The sequence below is a fragment of the Nelusetta ayraudi genome, unplaced genomic scaffold (genome assembly GCF_046127955.1).
Source record: "Nelusetta ayraudi isolate G7.1 ecotype Tasmania unplaced genomic scaffold, CSIRO-AGI_Nayr_v1 ptg000056l, whole genome shotgun sequence".
Lineage (NCBI taxonomy): Eukaryota > Metazoa > Chordata > Actinopteri > Tetraodontiformes > Monacanthidae > Nelusetta > Nelusetta ayraudi.
This window is the reverse complement of record NW_027466106.1, coordinates 2,526,096-2,542,215: the sequence shown is the minus strand read 5'-3', so window position 1 is coordinate 2,542,215 and position 16,120 is coordinate 2,526,096. Positions and strand designations below refer to the sequence as shown.

General features: G+C 48.3%; 1 protein-coding gene across 2 annotated transcripts in view; it reads left to right on the top strand.

Annotated features, from left to right (window-relative positions):
* Nucleotides 1-16,120, top strand: part of bicc1a (BicC family RNA binding protein 1a) — a 52,966-nt gene that overhangs the window by 16,778 nt on the left and 20,068 nt on the right. For both annotated transcript variants that reach the window (XM_076038272.1, XM_076038271.1), the window contains exons 2-6: nt 607-653; nt 8,314-8,383; nt 12,217-12,296; nt 13,247-13,405; nt 14,215-14,268. In XM_076038272.1, coding sequence (XP_075894387.1) covers nt 607-653; nt 8,314-8,383; nt 12,217-12,296; nt 13,247-13,405; nt 14,215-14,268 — 410 coding nt within the window. The remainder of the gene's footprint in view (nt 1-606; nt 654-8,313; nt 8,384-12,216; nt 12,297-13,246; nt 13,406-14,214; nt 14,269-16,120) is intronic.

Below are 16,120 nucleotides of genomic sequence, written 5' to 3'. Positions count from 1 at the left end.
TTTGGAGAATCACTTCAAAGTCCGAGGGCTTTCCTGGGACTTTGCTGTTGTTTCCAGGTGCTCTTGACGTGGTCATTTGGCAGCTCAGGGAGTCTCTTACCACCAGCCTTAGAGTACGCTGATGGTCATATTTCATAAAATTGGACAGACCCCAGTGAGAAGTGCAAGAGGAGACTTGGGGGGGGGGGGGGCTTCCTTCCCAGGTGTTTTGCTTTTGTTTTTCAAAGTCTCCACCAGCAGCTGCTGGAAATGTCCAAACAATTTCGCTGTATCCGTCAATTTGTTGCACGGAAGCTGCGTCCAATCTCTGAGATTATGGAAAATGACTCGGCTGCGTTTCGACTCCGTGCCTGCGAACGAGCGGCGTTTGTAGCTGAGGCCAATGACAACACGAGGAGACGTGGAGATCGGCCGTAATCACCGAGCTCCGGGCGGAGACACTTTAACATTTCGGAGGAGACAGGATAATCTGTGTGTAATTTGGCCGCGTAACAGCTCCGATGTATTTCACCAAAGTCAAAAACAGCTCTCTTTTTTTTTTTTCTAAATTAATTTAGTCTCTTTTTCTCTTCCCCCCCCCCCCCCCCCCCCCCTGTTTTCCTGCAGCTGCCTCCGAGGGGAGAGTCAACGGCGGGGAGGATTTCTTCCAGAAGGTGAGTGCTCAGCCAGGCCCCGGATCATGTCGACGGCGCCTTTGGGCTGCGTTCAAGAGCAGCGAGTCGAGCGTTCGTCTCCTGGTAGGGCGGCAGATGTCAGGTGCTCTCGCCGCCACTCGCAATTACCAATCCAAGCAAACAAAAACATGGGAACAACAGTGACGCCGAGTCACTGCAGGGACCCTGATCCTCCAACGCAGCTGACACAACACTGCAGGCTGCTCTCGCTTACATAACGCGCTCGGAGGTAGTAGACGGTCGTCCGCACTTTCACATAAGACACGGGCTGCTTGCGGCTGCCTCGGCTCTGCTCAGACGGTGGAGGCACTGATTTAATTTTTATGAGGTCACGAAGCTTCATTTAATGCGATGATTCATGGGTTCGCCCCCGTGATGAAATTAAATTGTAACGCTGAGTTTGCAGCTTCCCCTCATCGCGTAAATCCTTCCGTTTTTCACTGACGAAGGCTTGTACGTCTGCTAAAACTCCAACACAAGTCTGGAAAGTTGCCCGTAGTGATGTCACAAAGGGCAATTATGACTCCCCAACACTCCCAGCCAGTCTTGTTTTCTTCTCCTTTCAAACATGTGGAAGGTCCAAGAAAGAATCTCTTTGTGAGGCTGCAAACAGAGAGAGCTGTAGAATCTTTTGCTTTTTCGGTTTGTGATTTATTCCCAACTGTGAGTGAAGTGCAGAGTGAAAACTATCGTTGTGAATGCATGTATAATATAATATGGATCTCTTGATTTAAATACCTTCCATATTTTCTGTGGCCACGAAGATTCTTTTCAGTTTTTTTTCTGAAAAACAAAACAAAACAACAACCTCAAACTGTAAAAAATAACGTTTTATTACTGCTGCCTTTCTGTAACTTTGCTCAGGTTTTAGTTCTGTAAGCAAATTCTGGCTCAAATTCATGGAACACTGGGAGGAAAAAGAACCTCGACTTTGTTATACTAACGTCAGTCAAGTCAGTTTGTAAAAACGATGAGATTTCTAAACGTTTTCTTTTTTTTTTCCTTTTTCAAAAAAAATAAAACGCATAATCGGTTCCAGCCACAAGGATTCATGCGGACAATCTAAAAGCCATTTTGTTTATTTTCGTATGTTTTCCGAACAATGAGAGTTTCTTCAGACTTTGCATTGACTTACTTACTGGGGGAAATTAAGATGTAGCTCAAACAGCAATTTCAATTTCATTCAATAGATGGGAAAATATGAAAAAAGTGGTACAGAGAACAGAAGAGGCCACGTTTCCAACAGTCGGCGTCACCCATCAGCGCTAATTGAATTTTGACAGCAGCCGCTGTGACGATGACTCGCTAATTACGCCCCGTCTGAATCTCGCTCAACGTTCAAAAATCCCGATCCGCGAACGCGTCCGCCTCCTCCTGTGCCACGTTAATGGTCCGTAATGAAATGAATGTTGGCCGGCGGTTCGTCTCAGCATTCCTCATTTGTCCCTTTGGTTTCGGAGGCTGGGCAGCCGAGCGAAATGTCAAAAGACGGAGGCAATTTAACTGTCCCGGAAACGGATTTCGAAAAAAAAAAAAAAAAAAAACCCGAGTAATGTAAGCCAGGCGCCCCTTTAAGTTTCACCCCTGGAATTTTAACAAGGGCCCTGGATGTGCTGCTCGCTGCGCCTCCACCTCTCTCTGGGTTTGGATGTCACTCCCGAGGTATCTCCTCGGCTTGGCTGCCTCGCCGGTTTCCCAACGGCGGCTTCCAAGGCTCGTTTCAACAGCTCGGACGCTCGCCGGAGGTCAACGGAGGTCGATTAGCAATTAGCCGTCGGGCCGCTTGTGTTGGCGCGTGCCGTAGCCTTCGTCGCCGGGCTTCTATTTGCGTGCTGCCGCCGCTGCAGCTGCGTATCGTTTGACTGCGATAGCGTGTTCGCCGGTCGAGCCCAATTAAAGTCGAGGGGAAAATAAACACGGCGCGCGCGGCGGTGGAACTCTGTTGTTGAAAGAAAACGGATGAGGTGTGTGAAATGCCTTGAAGTTGATGAAAGTGGAAACTCTTAGTTAGACCGTTTCCTGTTCGTCCGAGCACACCCATCCAGCGCGCACACACACACACACTCACACACGGTGAGCATAATAAAATCCCTCACAGCAGCATATGGTCACTTTTCACACACACACACACACTTCCAGGCGTGGGGGGGGGATTGAGATTTCCTCGTGAAGCCATTGACGAGGGGAACATAAAACGGACCCGCCCGCGCACTTTGACGCCAAGGCCGGCTCGCAGCGCCGGATCGGACCCTCTTACTCACAGACTGCCGGACTTCCTGTGGGGCCCGAGTGAGCGCGGCGCTGCAGCAGCTCGGCCTGCGTCACACCTCGTCCCTGCGGTGGGTGACAAATGGAGTGAAGATAGAGCAGCGCTCGGTGTTACCGGCTGGGAAATGAGTCGTTAGCGGCTCCCCGCAGCTCACGCGAGGATAATTTTAGAAGCCGCCACTCAAAACTTTTCAGTCCCTCGTCTCTCTTTTTTTTTTCTTCCATCCGCATTGTCCTCAGTTTCTGCTGCTGCTTTGTTTTTTGTCTTCTTTTTTTTTTTATTGAACTGCCGGTGTGTTTTTGTTGTGGGGAGAGACAGAGAGAGATTCCTCTTTCAAAATGAAATCTTTGATTGTTTGGCAGGAACTGTGTGTGTGTGCGTGCGTGTCGCTGACTGAGCGGCTCAGCGCAGTCCCGGCACTGGGCTGCAAACTGTTGGAGCTTCAAACGGTTGGCACGCAGCACCAAAGCTGCCGGGAGAGGAGCCGAGCCGAGGCCGCGGGGACGGCGCTGTGCCCAGAAGCTCCGGCTTGGTGAGCCGATAACCGGCCCGTCCGCCCGCAGACGAGCTCGGGGTGGATTTGAGTTGAGAGAGGACTCGGAACCTCCGGGGACTTCACTCTGATCCGCCTTCCATCCCTCCGTGCCGAGGAGCTGCGGCGCGGTCAATAACGCCGGGCAGGCGAGTTGTGTAGAAAGCGCCGAAGTCTCGCAGGGGGAAGAGTTTCATGTCATTGGCTTCGGGCAAACTTGTGAAGAAGTATTTCATTGGCTGGTGAGACAGCGTGACCACCATGTTGAATCAAATTTTTACATTTCAGCTTTTACGGTGGAGTGCAACTTTGCTCCATCTTGTCCGCTTTACCAGCTAATATCAGCTTTCACTGTCAAAATTCCAGCCCTCTTGCCCTGGCTAAACCTGATTGGTCCACTTGAATATGATCGAAAGAAGGTTCGACCAATCACCTTCCAGGCTTTGCCTCCTTTTTTTTTTTAAACATGCTTGTGGGCTTGAATGGGAATAATGCTAAAAGTTTTAGGGAAGAAAACAAAAGCTTGGTAGTTTTTGCGTGTCCTAGTCTATTTTCGAGTTGGCCAGCAGGGGGGTTGAAACTGCAGGATGAACCACTGAAGAGCTGACATGAACTCGATTATGTCTGTCGGGTCCCGTAGGGAGGGGTCAGTTTGTCCTGTCACCCTCCTTCAGTCTCTTCTCCTCCCCTCCAATACCGCCTCTTTACACCCCCGAAAAAACCCCAGACCTCTCCCAAGCGCACACACACACACATACACACGCACACGCGCATACACACACGCACACACATGCACATACACACATTCCAGCTGAATCAACAGCTGCACCATCGCACCGAAGCCCAGGAAACGCGCCGCTGCCATGTTGATCACCGCTGCTTTCCTGCACGCGCACACACGCAACTTCTCTCACACAACCGTGGACACGCACCATCGCCATCACGTGCACCAGACACGTGTGGCTCTCCCAGGACACGACCTTCTCACCGTGTCCTGTTGGACTTCACGACAGCACACGGCTGCAAAAAAAAACCCTAAGAACCAATCATCACGTCCAAGGCCGGCGGTGGAAATGATCAGACGCCAGTCGTTTGTTATTCATCCGGGGTAAAAACGGGTGGAGTGGCACGGAATGGAAGGGCGGGACGGCCCGATGTGTAGGTAACTCAATTTGCGCACAACATCTCGGGCCTGTTTTGCGCGAGAGAGGCACTTCGTCGAGTCCCGTCGTAAAAATAAACACCGTCCGACCTTAAAAAATGGTGTGTGGTCTGTCAGAAATCAGTCCCATCTGCGTGTCGCTGCCAAGAACAGCAAGCGTGGACAGGAAACAGGTCTCCCCGAACAAGGGCCTTTCAGAAGGGAAAAACCTTGATGAGGCATAGAGCATATAGTTCAATAATTTCAGGAAAGTATAACCAGGGTTTTCTCCTGATGCGATTCTGGTTTTGGCTTACACTTAGTCGAGCCATGGTATTTTTATATGCGGGTCACAATCACTCATTTCCCTCTACATTGTTATTTCAGCTTCTTTTTTTTTTTTTTCTCTCTTCTTCTTCTTCTCCCGGTGGCTTTAACACAGCCCAGGATTGTTGCTAGCGCCGGGCTAAGAGCTGACCCGGGGATAACTTCTCACACTTGCGTTGTTAACCTCAGGCTAACCTGCCCCCTCCCCGCCCCGACCCATACTGTTCGCACTCCAGCCAGCCCAGGGTTCAATATCCTTTGGAACATGTCACCCGTGTTTATACCCCGGTGCTGCAGACCCCGAACCCTTCTTAAAGATAGTCTAAAACAGCGCTATGCTCGCACTAACAGTCAGTTGGAGACAGTGGGAAAAGCCTGGAAGAGTCTAATGGTCGGAGACGGTTTTATAATTCTCCCATTTGTGGTTTTTAGCTTTAAAAGAAAAATCCAGTTGATATGATCCAGACACCACTGGCATTGTTGCGGACAACTTGTTTTAACAACAAAAATAGGAAAATTGGATGCAAAAAAAAAAAAAAAACCTCACTGGCAACAGAATGTTGTCCCGATACGGCATAAACTTCAACTTCCACTGATGGAGGGAAAAGTTTGCATTTAGTTTGTGAAATATATTCCCTCTAAGCGATGGCAGGATGTCCCACTGCTCAGTAGATGATTTTTTTCCTTCTGCTGTGAGCTGCACTGGTCTGCTTTGGCCCAAATTTGTCCCAATAAAATGAGTGGTGTTAATGCAGCTGTTGAAATATGACTAAAATGTAAACCGGGAATGGCAGAAGGAGACAGTAATGTGAGATCGTTAACACACTGGATGCTGAAACTGCCGCGTAATCGCCCTGAAGGAGATTCCCCTCAGTATTTGAATCACTGAAATTGCTTTGGTTGTCACTGTGTGGTAAAACACCAGGAGGCTGAGGAAGACATGATGAGGTTCTCCTGTGTTCGCACAAAATATGCAACTCATCTCGGGCCATGTGAGTGAGTAGAAGAAGAACAAGGAGGAGGAGGAGGAGCAAAACATCAGCAAATTCTGCAGTGCCAATGTCTTTTGCAACGGCTTTATTGGCCTCAGCTCATCGTGATTTATCCTCTTCTTTTTTTTGCTTTGTGTTTGCAATAAAAGGATTTGCGCAATCCTGTTTTTTGGATTTTGCAAGACTTTGTAAATAACGTGCAGCTCGCTTTGATAAAGTCCAGCGCTGCCTTGACAGTTGGTCTCTTGACATCACGCTCGTGGTCGCTAACAGGCGCCGCCGACACCTTGCTCTGCCTCTCCGCCGGTGACGACTGCAGGACCTGGTAGAAAAACCACTCAGGCTTTAAAGGGACCTTCAGTGAAGGACTTCCAGTCGACCTTCTCGCTTTCAGACACACATCAGCTCCGTTCGAGCTGTTTGACAGGTGTGTGTGTGTGTGTGTGTGTGTGTGTGTGTGTGTGTGTGTGAGAGTGTGTGTGTGTGTGTGTGTGTGTGTGTGTGTGTGAGTGCGCTCATGTGTTTGTGTGTGCGTGTGACTGGCAACGTGTGAGCTGTCAGATTATGTTGAGTGGGATGCCGAACAGACCGCGCCACTTCCCGGGAATTGTGTGGAGGGATTTCAGCACTTCCTGTGTACCTGTTCAGCAGCTCCTCTGGATTCTTGACACACAAAGAAGTTTCCCTTTTTCTGACATTTGATATCTTGTTTTTTTAATCACCTTTATGCCCTGTTGATTTGCAAAGTGCGATCCCTTCCACCAGCATTGAGCATTGTGCTTGTCCCTGTGTCACTTTTGCATCTTAGGGTTCTTGAATTTCTCTCTTTTAGTCCAAAAATATCAGTAATTTTGACAAGAAATCTAGAGGAACCTTGAAAGCCCTCATTCTCAGACTCAACTTTATCAGCTGTTGATCCTTTCCTCTGTTTTTTATGGCATCAAAGGGCCATTCTGACAACATCGGGCAACATCTGTGTGCGCAAGTCTTACTTTTGTGTTTCTACGCGTTGGCCACCGACACCAATTTGACGCTTTTCACATTTCCGACTCCAAAACTCTCATGTTCAAATTTCCAAGACAAACGGAACCCGCACGCGCCGTTAATCACCAGACGACAACATCAAGGAATTCACATCTTGTTTAGTTCCAAAAACACAAACCTCTGGAACGCTTAAAGAAACAAGAGAGAGTGAAAATGCGAGTCGTGCACGTGGAGGACGGAGCAATTAGCCGAAGCCTTGTCAGCTTCTCACTTGGTCTGAAGGTTTGGCAGCGTCTCTGGGTTTTTTTTTTTTTTGTTCTGTGTTTTTTGTTCGTTTTAACATCCACCGCTGGACAGGTTGAGGAGCTCCCGGCGGAGACGTCGGTGGGTTTTGTGTCCGGGCGGCGAGGGAAGGTGAGGTGAGCGCTTCCTGATGGTTGAGAGGAGAAGAGATTTTTGTTTTTTTCCGCCCCTCACCGTGACACTGACGGCGTCTCAACAAGCCGCTCGCTCTTTTCCGCGCTCTGCCGGTTGGCAGCTGGCGTTTTTCCACGTCGATACACATGCTCCTGGTTTCCCTCGCCCAGATTTGTCAGTGCTCTCTCACATTGATGGTTGTCGGCATTTTCTTGGGTAGCAAAGCCAAAGGCGTTTAGTTTTTGATCCGTTTTTCTGATTTGTTTTGGGGTTTTTTTGTTTGACGTCGTCGTGATGGAAGGATTTTTGGGCGCCGAGTAGAGAACAAATCTACATCTGGAAGCAACATACACTGTCAGAGCTGTCAGACACGTGGAAAGCGAAGCGGACCGTCGAACTGAATGTTGTTTCAGCTGATGTCTTGTCCGAAATCAGCGCAGAGAAGATCGATGCAGCAGAAGCAGCAGGTGGATTAAATTAGTTCATTTTCAAATTCTTTTTTGTCATCCCAGCCTTGCGCAATCGATCAGTTTGTTCATAGATTTCCAGCAAACACAGCATATTTAGCCCTTTGTTTACAGCCAGGTGCGCAAAAGGATGAGGCACTGTGATCTTGCACATGTTGGGAAAGCAACAAAAAACAAAATCTTGTCTCGTCTCAGAGCCAAAACCTCGTTTGGGTGTCAACGACCTGGTGTCAGTGCCCTTTGTGACTTTCCAAAATCGACTGCCTGCAGCGCTCGTTTTCCCAAGAACGTGGAGCAAACAAAAGAAAGTAACAAATTGATTGACAAGCCAAAGACATACAGAACATTGCTGCTGGAAAACACTTGTTGTCAACGAATTCTACCTGGAAAAAAAAACAGCATTTTCTCATCCCAAAAAATGGATGCTGACATTTAATGTGTTGCTGCTGCTACTATCAGAGCACTGATGCCTCGGACCAACCCTGACTGTGCCTCACGACTCTGTTGCAGATCATGGATGAGACCCAAACGCAGATCGCCTGGCCGTCCAAACTGAAGATCGGAGCCAAGTCAAAAAAAGGTGACGACTCTTTTTTTCTTCTTCTCCTTCTTCACCTTCTTCTTCTTCTTCTTCTGCTGGCAGGTACGAAGGAGACGAACGGAAAATCGTCCGTCTTCTCGCCGAGCTCGTCCCGATGGCGTGTGGGATGAGCTTTCACGACAATATCTTTTGCAGACGTGCGCTGAACACGACGAGCTCTTCAGAGCTTCAGCGGTTCCCCCCCCCCGGCACGGAGCTCCACTCCACCGCTTCGTCACCTCTGAAAAATGCACCGTCCACTTGTCATTTTTCAGATGCTTGGCAAGAAAAGCCAACAATTCAAAGTCTCAGCGCAAAACTTGCAAAACAACGCAACAGAGTTGGCTTTTTTTTATTATCATTATTAGAATTGCACCAGAGAGTTCAGATAAGTCTGAGCCAGAAATGCATCCTCACTTAAAGTCGAGTGGAGGCCTTGGAGGTCTGAGATTCCAGCGGCCGAGTCTCACCGGTTAAATGTTAACGAAGACGCCTGAAAACAAACAAATTCCTGCGTGTTTTCTGCTTGTCGTCAGCCGGCTGCTTCGTCCGCTTTTTCTGGAATTTGTGAGGGTTTTTTTCGGGGTGGGAGTGACCCTGTGTGGAGGAGTCGCGTGTTTATTCGGCAGAGCCTCTTACCCCTCGGCTCGGCTCGTAATAAAACATTATCGCGGCTATTTAAAGCTCTTCCGGGAGGCGGGGGGGGCTCAGCTTGGAGTAGAAACGTGTGTCTGTGCCCACTTTGTTGTCCACTGGGGAGCAGTGTCCTGAAAGCAGATGTGGAATCTGATGACGTTACGTAACTTCCCCGCTCCGTCGCAGAAAACACTTGTCGGGGGCGGTTGCGTCAGAATCCTCCGTCCTCGCCTTCCGATTGCCCAATCAGGCGTCGCGTCAGCGCCTTTTCATTCACACGCAGGCATCCATTCCTCGTCCGTGACTTCATTCACCCCAAAAAAAAAGTGAATGGGAAGCATGAGCGAGCCCAAAAAAAAAAAAAAAAAAAAAGCTCCTGGGAATCGTGCCCCGAGCGCACGAAGCGTGAATATTTAGAATTCCAAAACCCATCATCTGCAGCCGAGCGTCTTTATTTGCCGAGGAGGAGTTCAGTTTTTCTCGCTCCGACAAACCTAACAATCCATGTGGCAGGACGGACGGACGGACGGATGGACGGTTGCATGAACTCTTGTCACCTCTCGTGCTCCGGCTCCAATTTGCGCACTTTGAGTTTGGAGCCGCCGACACCTGTTGCGCGTTAAGACCAGTTTACTTGAGGCGGCGATGAAAATTCCTTTCAGCCTCATCTCGCTTTTTTTCGGAAATGACTAACGACATAAAAAAAATATATATAGCCGATGGTTTAATTATTTATCCCCCATCTAAAATACAAATAAAAAAATTGCGCTCTTTAATCTTTTTTTTTTTTTCCTTTTTTTTTATTTATTAGTGTTGTGTTTTTTATTCCGTGCTGCAGTCTGGAATCCGTTACTCTGGCCAGATGTGAGCAGGTTTTTCTGCGGCGACGCTCCATCAAAACGCCGCCTCCCCTGTTTTACTTCTCACCGGCGGCGAGCGGCGTTAGCGCCACCTGCGTGGGGCTGATAAGGCCCCAGTTGTTCAGGGCCGCAGGGCGATTCGCCGGCTCGGCTGCTCCCCCGCTTGGCGATTTAACACCGTGAAGATGCCGTATCGGCGGCTCACGGGACGGCTTTTTTTTCTCCCAACTTCAAAAACCATCAATGTGATGAGATTCTTATCATTTGTTTGCGTGTTTGCGGGTTTGTTTTTTGTTTTATCTGGAACTGATTGTGCTTTTCGGTGCAACGGCTGTTTTATTGCTGCCCCTTCCTGCCCGATTGTCTGCTTCCACATCTGCACAGATGTTTCCAATGAGAAACACCGAGCCCGACAGGATTTAATTCCCGTCATTTGTGTGGTATTTTTCTCATTTTTTTTGAAATGGTAAGTCCTCTGCTGGAAAAATACTCCGGTTCTGCCAGCGCAGAGCTGCAGGTCACAGGGTCTCTCCTCTATCAAGTGTGAAATCTATGCGAATAAAAACACGCTCGGTGCAGCTGCAGGACGTCTCCGCTTGTTTTTCTGTGGTGTTTTTTTTTTGTGCATCTGTGACCCAAAAAACAAGGACTTCAGGTGTACATGTTTTTTTCTACTCCATAATCAATCATCATGAAAAAAAAAAAAAAAAAGTGCATACAGCACAGTTCGTTTCAAGAATGCGGGGGTGTTCTACATCATGACTGCAACACTCGTTTAGGCTGGCTAATGTTTGCCAGATGTTCTGGGCCTGTCGCGGGGGCGCCAGAAGAACCCCACTCCCCCTGATGGCCGCGGCAGGTAGCGCTGGAGGAAGCGGCCAGTTCCAGCTTGTGCACGCTTGAGGGTCGCGCGATGGGAAAAGTTTCCTGAAAGCAGCGGCGCTGCGGACTCTTTCCTCTCTGTTTGACTTTGTTTAGCTTTCCGGCTCGGGCTGTGGCTCGGCTGCAGGCCTTCAGAGGGCTGTTGTTTCCCAGCTTCGGTATCTCTTGTAGCGGTTGTTGATCTTTCTCTACCGCAGTGACACTCTCACAAGAAGGGAGAGGAGACGAAAAGAAAGAAAGTTCCTTTTGCCAGCTCCCAGTGTCCGTTGGGTGCGTCTAAAATAGACACGTTTTTTTCCCTCATCTGCTCCTCTTCATGCGCGCATGATTTCTTTTTGTTTTGCTCCACAAAAGATCTCGGTTTGGTCTTTGCGGTTGTAGCGTTGGCCTTACAGTCAAAACCATTCTATAAATGTGGAAATTGCATTTTTTTTAATGTGCTCAATCCATCTTTCCGTCTTTATTGTTTCCACGCCGCTCGGGTCGTCCGCGGTCTTTGGAAGCCCGTGGCAGACAAAAGTATGCATGCATAAGATCCCCGAGACTTTGTAGCATCAAATATGATTAAGTGAGCGCTGTGTGAAGGCCACGGCGAAAATGTGAGTTGCTGTAAGTTGTGTGTGTGTGTGTGTGTGTGTGTGTGTGCGTGGGGGGAGCGGGTATTACTGGAAGGGGGCTTACCCGACTTCCTGCTCGCAGTGCAGCCAGTTCAGGGGCAGCGGACTGCGGCCGCGCGGCTCGCGTGAGTGCACGCCGGTGTGCGTGCGTGCGTGCGCACAGTTGTTTTTACACGCCGCCTTCTTCGGGGGTCCGGCATGCGGCCCGAGCCAGATGTGGACTCACCCAAGGCTGCGCCGGCACCACCATTACAGCGTTAAATGGGTTTTGGTATGGGGGCTTTGATTATTTTAACTGAAGTCTTTTGGCGGCCGCGCAGGCAACGTTTTCAGTTTTCAGGAGCGTGCAGGCAGGAATTCCGTAAAAGTGATAACGGGAAGCTCGGATGCTGGGAAATGAGCTCCTGCATGGAAAAAAATTAGTTGGTTATAGTCACGGCGTGCCCCTCCCCCTCCCAACAGGCCTCATGTGTCCATCTAGTGGGGGTCCAGTGTTACTTCTTTCAATTGTGTTGCTTTAAATTTGCATCATTTCTCTGGGTTCTTCTGACTGATGGGCTGCATGAATGTCACAGCACAGAACTGCTGCCCCCCACCCACCTCCCCACCTTCAGAGAGTCTCTCCTGCCAATTTGAATCGGACCCGGCTGAAATCAAAGCAGCAAATTACTGTTGCAGAACTCTTTAAGCGTCGGTGCTGCTGTCCAAAGCCGGCCACTGTGTTGCGTTTTGATTTAGAAAAGCAAACAAACTGGCCTTTCATTCTCGCCATACTGGTTTCTTTTTTTCACACTGTTCCTTTTCAAGTGATAATTTGCTTGTTTTTCCCTCCCTGCAGATCCTCACATCAAGGTGTGCGGGAAGAGGGAGAACGTGAGGGAAGCAAAAGACAGAATTATGTCCGTCCTTGACACAAAGGTAGAGTGAACAGATATATCACTGTAAAGACGTGTGTGTGTGTGTGTGTGTGTGTGTGTGTGTGTGTGTGTGTGTGTGTGTGTGTGTGTGTGTGTGTGTGTGTGTGTGTGTGTGTGTGTGTCTTAATCTCCACTGTATTTATTCTCTGTTTCTCTTTTCTCATCTTTTCGGGCCATTCCGTATTTCACCTCTGCCCTGCCCTCCCCCCCCTCCCCTCCCCTCCCCTCCCCCTGCTGTCCGAGTGAGCGATTGCGCTCAGCAGCATACGAGGGGGGAAAAAAACGTGTCTTTTTGTGTCTCCACGCGCTTCAATCCAAGTCTCTGCCGCGGATGAGGAGCGCGCCTCAAGCTTTGTTGCCATGGCGACGCAAAAGAAAACGTAGTTGCACTACAGCACCTCCTGGAGGCAGACTGTTGCATGTGCATTTTGTGCAGCTTCACACGAGTGTAACTACGATCGGCAATACAGAAAGTATTTTTTGGATGGATTTTCTTTTTATTAATGTGTGCTGATTTGTTTTGTTTAATTATTTACTAGAATTTTATTTCAATTCACCTTTCAAGACATTCAAAGTAACCTAACTGAACAATTAAGACAATTTCAAAAATAAAAGGTTAAAAGACACAACATCAACACAAAAGTGATAAGTTTGATCGAATTGGCCTGGATCGAATTTTACATTTATATGATTTACAAACAGAGAAGATGATATGGTCAAATTTTGCAAAAAAAACTTTATTCTTTGTACTACACCCAAAAAGCCAAGAGGCATTTGGAAATCTGCTCTATAAAAAATCTGCATTTGTCACTTCTCCTGTTGTGTGTTTTGGTCACAAGAAGCACTTCTGGAGCTGTGGATGCTAATCAGCGTTAATCACCACTCACCGGGAACTCCCTCTGCTCTGTTCTCCTCTCCTCTCCTCTGCTCTCCTCTCCTCCACTTCACCAGAGCAACAGGGTAACGCTGAAGATGGACGTCTCCCACACGGAGCACTCGCACGTCATCGGAAAAGGTGGCAACAACATCAAGAGGGTGATGGAGGAGACGGGCTGCCACATCCATTTTCCAGACTCCAACAGGAACAACCAGGCGGAGAAAAGCAACCAGGTCCGTCAGGCTGCGGCCGGCATACAAATTTGACGCGGCCGCAGAGAAGAGCCAGTATCTCTTGGCACTGGGGGGGGATGATATTCCACTTCCAGATCCCGTTGAGCTCCAGGGAACGCTCCCAGCGGCCGTGAGCCATGGAGCGCTGTTGGCGTTAAGGGGTTTACTTTGTCTGGGTCAGTGTTTGGGTGGGTTTTATGGGTCAAACAGGACATGCACATGCAAATCCACATCAGAAAACGCAGGAGTTTCCACTTTATAGTTGCACCGCCGCCATAAGCCCACATCATTCACTAGAGTTTGTGGTGGGTTAGAAGAAGTGAAGATAAACGACACTGCAAAGAGTTATCTGGCCTCTTTTAAAAAGGCCTTCTTTCTGTTTATAAAAAATGACTACCGGACATTAAAATTCAACAGTTATGAAGCTGCAAACTGCTGATGCCATCTTTTTTTTTGGTTAACCGCTCGCCTCTGTGAGCGGTTATCCAAAAAAGTGAGGAAAGAAGAAATTAAATCAGACGTTTCTCTCCTGTTTTTCATCTCAACAGAAACCGTTTTGCCACTTGCCCGTAAAGCTCCATTACTTAAGCTTTTAATTTGAAAAAAAAAAAAAAAGAAATCGTAATTTTGTGCTCACAGTCACTATGTGAACCAGGATTATGACACATTAAATGGCGCATGTCTGAAAACATTGGGTTTTTCACCCAGTCGCTTCCCATCAAGGCCGTGCTAGTTACAGTATGCGTTGAGTCGAAGTTTATCTTGGAGCGGCTGAACGTTCTACGTGTCCTGTTTTTTATTACGAACAGGTGTCCATCGCCGGCCAACCAGGAGGGGTGGAGGCCGCGCGGGTGAAAATAAGGGTAAGTTTTGACTCTCGTGACTTGAACTTGACTCGAAGAGACGGTCAAGCAAAAAACACAAAGGCTTGCTGGTTTGTGGCCGTGCGCTTATGGGTTCTGCACAACATCTTTCTAACATCACATGATGATTTGATAGTGACAGTGACGTCTTTGGCATCAAAGACAGAATGTTTTTTATATTTCATATCCATCTGTCTATGCTTTTCTTCGGGCTTGCAAAAGCGTATTGTTTCTGTTTGGATTAGAGAGCAGCTGGCGTGTTTTTCATTTGGAAATATTTGCATATCGAACATTTTTAATTGTGTCCAGACTTTTGTCCTCTCAGAAGATTTTATCGCCTCAGGCAGATAAAACAATTGTCAGAGAGAGTTTACAGCAGGACACTGTATAACTGGAAGTGTTGACAAGCCTTGAAGTCGACGCTCACGGGCCAAAGCCCATCAGTTCCCTGTACGTTTTGCTTGTGGCCGCGCTGTGTGAGTAAACTTTGCCGGATGGTTTTAGGTCTGACTTGCAGCCTCGCAGTCACTCTCTCCCTCCTACACTCACCCATTAGCCGGCCTGACTAAGCCCGTCCTGCTCACGTGTCAGCCAGGTTACTCATTGGCTCCTACGTGACCTCACACTGCGGCTGGCTGGCTCGCACTTTAACCCTGTAACCCTGCACGTCCGTCTTGCCAAGCTCCAGTTGGAAGCGTTCCTAGTTGGTGTTGTTTTTAGCACGGAAACAACTGTCTTGGTCTAAGTTGCGACAAACACAGGAAGCAACTGCCCTCAAACAACCGTTGAAGAATACAAAGGAAGAGACAGGAAACAACTTCAAACCCAGTTGTTGTTGTTTTTCCGGACACATTTTCTCTGCACTGTCAAGCGATATTGGCAGGAGTTTGTTAAACACTGTTGTGTTCAGTGTGTGGTCACGGGGTGGTGATGTTTCATCCAGAGGTCTCGAATCCAAGTGACCTCACTCGCAATAATCTGATTGGTCTGCATGGATTTGATTGATTTGTCCAATTAGCTTTCAAGTTTAGTTTCCCCCATTTACTTGTTTACTGTTTTCTATTGGCTCTGGCCACTGATCACAAGCGCCAGTGACATAACAAACTAGCACAAATCTCATTGGTCTGCTTGAATGTGATTCGCCCAATCACCTTGCACGTTTTTTTTTTGCTCCCCTTCACAAGCATTTCCTTTGGGCTCTTTACCCCGGAGGACACATGAGATTAATCATGAGATTAATCTTTAGCGTTTGGGAAAAATCTGCCGTGCCAGTTTAACTCCATCGTGCACCACTTTAAACCTCCTGAATAATAAAAAAATTGGAATCCTTCTCGTGAGAAAAAAACCCCACCAGCACCACCACCAGGGGTAAGGTGGGGCAACCGTGTTCCCCCCCACCCCCCTGGCTCGGATTCAGCACTTTGTCGAAAGCCAAAATCACAGTTTCCAACTTCTTTCTTCCGAAACCACTTCCCCCGAGAAATGGTCAAAGGCAACTCAAGCCTGATGTACAGCCTCTTTGTGGAGCTGCTGGCAGCACATTTCCTGACTAAGGATGTCTACAGTCTGAGCTGCTGCTGCTCCCCCGAACTTTACGCCGGGTTTCTGCACCCTAGTACTAATGCATCAGGAACACCTTGTGCCACTGACCAACACTAATAGCACTCAAGTGTGTGTGTGTGGTGGGGTGGGGGGGGGAATATCACCGACAAGGTCAAACTGGATATGCGGCATGTAATGGCTGATGTTGGCGTGCGTGCATGCGTATCCATAGGTCTCTGCGCCGAGTGGGTGTTTTCAGCCCGCAAGCCAAAACCCAACTTTTTTTTCTTTCTTTCTTTTTTTTTTTTTT